This window comes from Chiloscyllium plagiosum, chromosome 8, assembly GCF_004010195.1.
Source record: "Chiloscyllium plagiosum isolate BGI_BamShark_2017 chromosome 8, ASM401019v2, whole genome shotgun sequence".
NCBI classification, from domain to species: domain Eukaryota; kingdom Metazoa; phylum Chordata; class Chondrichthyes; order Orectolobiformes; family Hemiscylliidae; genus Chiloscyllium; species Chiloscyllium plagiosum.
In genome coordinates, this window is record NC_057717.1 from 106,825,426 (window position 1) to 106,829,088 (window position 3,663).

General features: G+C 46.0%; 1 protein-coding gene across 1 annotated transcript; it reads right to left on the bottom strand.

Annotated features, from left to right (window-relative positions):
* Positions 1-992: 992 nt before the first annotated feature.
* Positions 993-3,308, bottom strand: wdr83os (WD repeat domain 83 opposite strand). Its single transcript, XM_043695192.1, has 3 exons — positions 3,171-3,308; positions 2,848-2,945; positions 993-2,090 (listed from the first exon to the last, which is right to left on the bottom strand). Exons 1-3 carry the CDS (start codon positions 3,291-3,293, stop codon positions 2,024-2,026), a joined length of 288 nt encoding a protein of 95 aa, XP_043551127.1. The 5' UTR covers positions 3,294-3,308; the 3' UTR covers positions 993-2,023.
* Positions 3,309-3,663: the final 355 nt, after the last annotated feature.

The window sequence follows — 3,663 nt, forward strand, 5'->3', positions numbered from 1 at the left end:
CCTTTCAAACCTCTCCCCTTTAAGCCCCTTCGCAGCAACATTTCCCCGTAGCCTTTCCCCAACACCTCCCTTTTGAACCAACCCATATCAATCCTTGACATTTTCCCTTTCAACCATCTCAATCTTTTCCCCATGATCCTCCCCATCTCTCACCTGTAACATTTGTCCATTTCCTCTCAGCCATTACATCTTCTTCAGACTATCTCAAAGTGACATTACTGACCTGCAACAGAGCTGACTTTCCAGGTCAAAGTTTGTTTCCAGCTCAAACTAACACTGACAATAATAAAATGTTGGAATGTATGGTGGATGGTTGAACCCTCGCTCGTGTCTCTGGAAGATGTATTAAATAGATTGAATGGCCTTCCTTATTCACTGATAGTGAGTGGACAGGATACTGACAGCAATAGATTAGATTCCCTACAGTATGGAAACAGGCCCTTTGGCCCAACTAGTCCACACTGACACTCCGAAGAGTAACCCACCCAGACCCCTTCCCCTAGCCTATATTTACCCCAACTAACACACCTATCACTACGGGCAATTTAGCATGGCTAATTCACCTGACCTGCACATCTTTGGATTGTGGGAGGAAACCCATGAAGACATGGGGAGAATGTGCAAGCTTTACACAGACAGTCGCCTGAGGCAGGAATTGAACCCGGTTCCCTGGCGCTGCAAGACAGCAGTGCTAACCCCTGAGCCATCGTGCCGCCCATAGAATGCTATGTGAAGAAATTATACCCTTTTGTCTGCTCAACTTCCACTTTCTCCAGAACCAGGACAGTGTGAGCTCTGATGATCAATCACTCATTCTGCTAAAAGAGTCAGAAGAAAGTGATGGGAGTGGCCTCACTCCTCCTTATTCCCAATTGCCCCAGGTTCAGCAGCCCCTGGGCTCTGGAAAGGGAAGTGACGACTGATGATTTCTAATCTCCAGCAACAAAATAAATTACAAAATTCTTTCCCACACTAAAAAAAACAAAGACACAAATATTTATTTTCTTTATTCAGTGAGATCTTATACATCCTATTTGTTGCCAAGAGAAACACTCACGAAGCAAGAATCTTAAAACAACACAAGAATATTGAGAGTCAGTTCTTGTGTTAAATGGTATTCATTAACCAAGCGGCTTTTAGGAAACTGGTGAAATATCTATTTAGATGAATTAGTGTTGCCAAATGAATTGGACAACTTGCTTCTGCTGCTACTTCAGACTGGTGTGCAGCTTCAGTTATGAGTTGCTCCTTAAATCAAATTCTCATGAGAGTTCTTGCAAAGTTGTATAAAAGTGACATATTAAGGGACAACCTGGCACTGGGTGGGAGCTGGTGCTAGGATCCTGGTTGAAAATAGCAAATCAGTTTCCAATTGATGTCAGACCCCAGATCAGAAAACTTTACACACAGGTCTCAGAGGTCTGGCCACAGCTTCTCCACATGCTTCAATTAATATTCACAATTTAAATAAATTGTATAGCTGATACATTTCAGAATAACAAAAGGTAATTTAAGTTATTTCTTCGGCAATGACAGCTTTCCCTTGATCTTCATACATTGTAACATCCAGGAAGGGCAAAGCATGAGTTCTGTGATTATCGTTGAGTCCTGCAGAGGGCAAGGTTACGAAGGGACGAAGAGGTGCAGCGGTGGGAGGGGACTGCGTGTACCAGTTATGGTGCCAGCCATTACTGGGAGGGATGGGGTGCCCTATTGCCATGGTAATATAAGATGGGGAGGTTCTTGAGCTAATACCATGGCAATAACAGGGAAATGATTACAGGTCTGTGCCATTATCACAATCAGACTAAGCATGGGGTCTGAGTCATTGACATGGTATGATGATATGGGAGAGGTGGGGCAGTCGGGGGTTGCTGGATCATTGGCCCAGGGCCATGACCATAGTGACGTGGGCACGGCCCTGGCCATGACCATGGTGGTGTGGTCATGACATGGCCTGGGACCATGGTGAATTTGGTGTGGCCCAACCGTGACCATGGTGATGTTGGGGTGGCCCAATCCATTACCATGGTGGAGACATGGGTTGTGGGTTTTGCAGGTATGACATCACCACTGCTGAAATTGACAACCTGAAAAACAAGGTGGTGAAATGTCAGGCATTACAGCAGGAACTTATTGCTAACCACATCACAAAGACGATCTTCACCTCGCAACACTAGAACAAACTCCTGCTTCACTTCTCTCCCATCTAATCAACTCAAGCTCCTTACCCTTCCTTCCATTCTTGAGGCTCCATTGTCCTCACCACAGCCCAGCTGTAAAACCAGCAACCTATCTGTAAATGTCAAGTTGTCGGAATGTCAGCACTGAGGGAGCGCCGCCCTATCGGAGGGTCAACGCTGAGGGAGCGCCGCCCTGACGGAGGGTCAACACTGAGGGAGCGCCGCCCTGACGGAGGGTCAACGCTGAGGGAGCGCCGCCCTGACGGAGGGTCAACGCTGAGGGAGCGCCGCCCTGACAGAGGGTCAGTGCTGAGGGAGCACTGAGTGTCAGTAATGAGGGCGCACTGCACTTTAAAAATGCAATCTTTCATATGAGATGTTAATCAACATCAAGTCTCTAAATCATCGAGGGCCACTAGTGGAACATAAACAGTAGAAGATTCTTCTCTGGGGTCAATATGCTTGTGTCAATCAGCACCAATCTAACCCAGATGTATTGCTTATGTTTCTAATTGTATTGTGCGGGATCCTCCTGTGCTCTGCATGAACAGTCTGTGTTATTTTCTAGAATACAGCAGATACGAGAAGTACATGACAGACCGAGAACTGTTTGTTATGTTTTGAGATGAACTGAATTAGTTTAATAAGAAAATGTTTCACTTACATGAAACTGCTCATCATTTGCTTTGTGTCTTCAGAACTGCGGGAGTTTGCAAAGCTGATAAAAGAGCAGTAAACAGCGATCCAGGCACACCACTTCAACTAGAGAGAGAACAAGCGAGACAGCAGTCAGACCCTGAAATATAACCAATGCCAGACACAGCCAACAATACAACACCCCTCACATCCCAAAAACCACTAGACACCACCAATGTCAATGCCAGGTATCCTATTTTGTGTTGGCTGTGTGGGTCGAAGCGTCAGACTGTATAATCCTGTTATAGTCACTGAAACTGAACAGACACTGAAAGGGTGGAGGAGATGTACCTTTAACATCAGCCCACACATGCTGAAGATCATCCCCAATAGGTTCATATAATCCGGAGTTGGATCCTCCAGGGTTGGATTATTATCACTGGCTGGTGGTTTGTACCTGCAATTAAACATCATGATTCAGGGATTAAAGTTTGAAAGACAAATAACACAATATAAACTGTATAGCCCACAGTTAAACAAAGACAAACTTGTCTCCCAGATACTGTAAACTAGTGTCATAAAGAGACAGACCTGTCCCCGCCAATACTGTACCCCAGTGTTATAGTGACAGACCTGTCCCCACCAGTACTAAAGCGAGGGAACACACCGTCCTGTGGCCCAACATTTCAACTCCCCCTCCCACTCTACCGAGGACATGGAAGTCCTGGGCCTCCTTCATTGTCACTCCCTCACCACCCGATGCCTGGGGGAAGAACGCCTCATCTTCCGCCTCAGAACACTTCAACCCCGGGCATCAATGTGGACTTCACCAGTTTCCTCATTT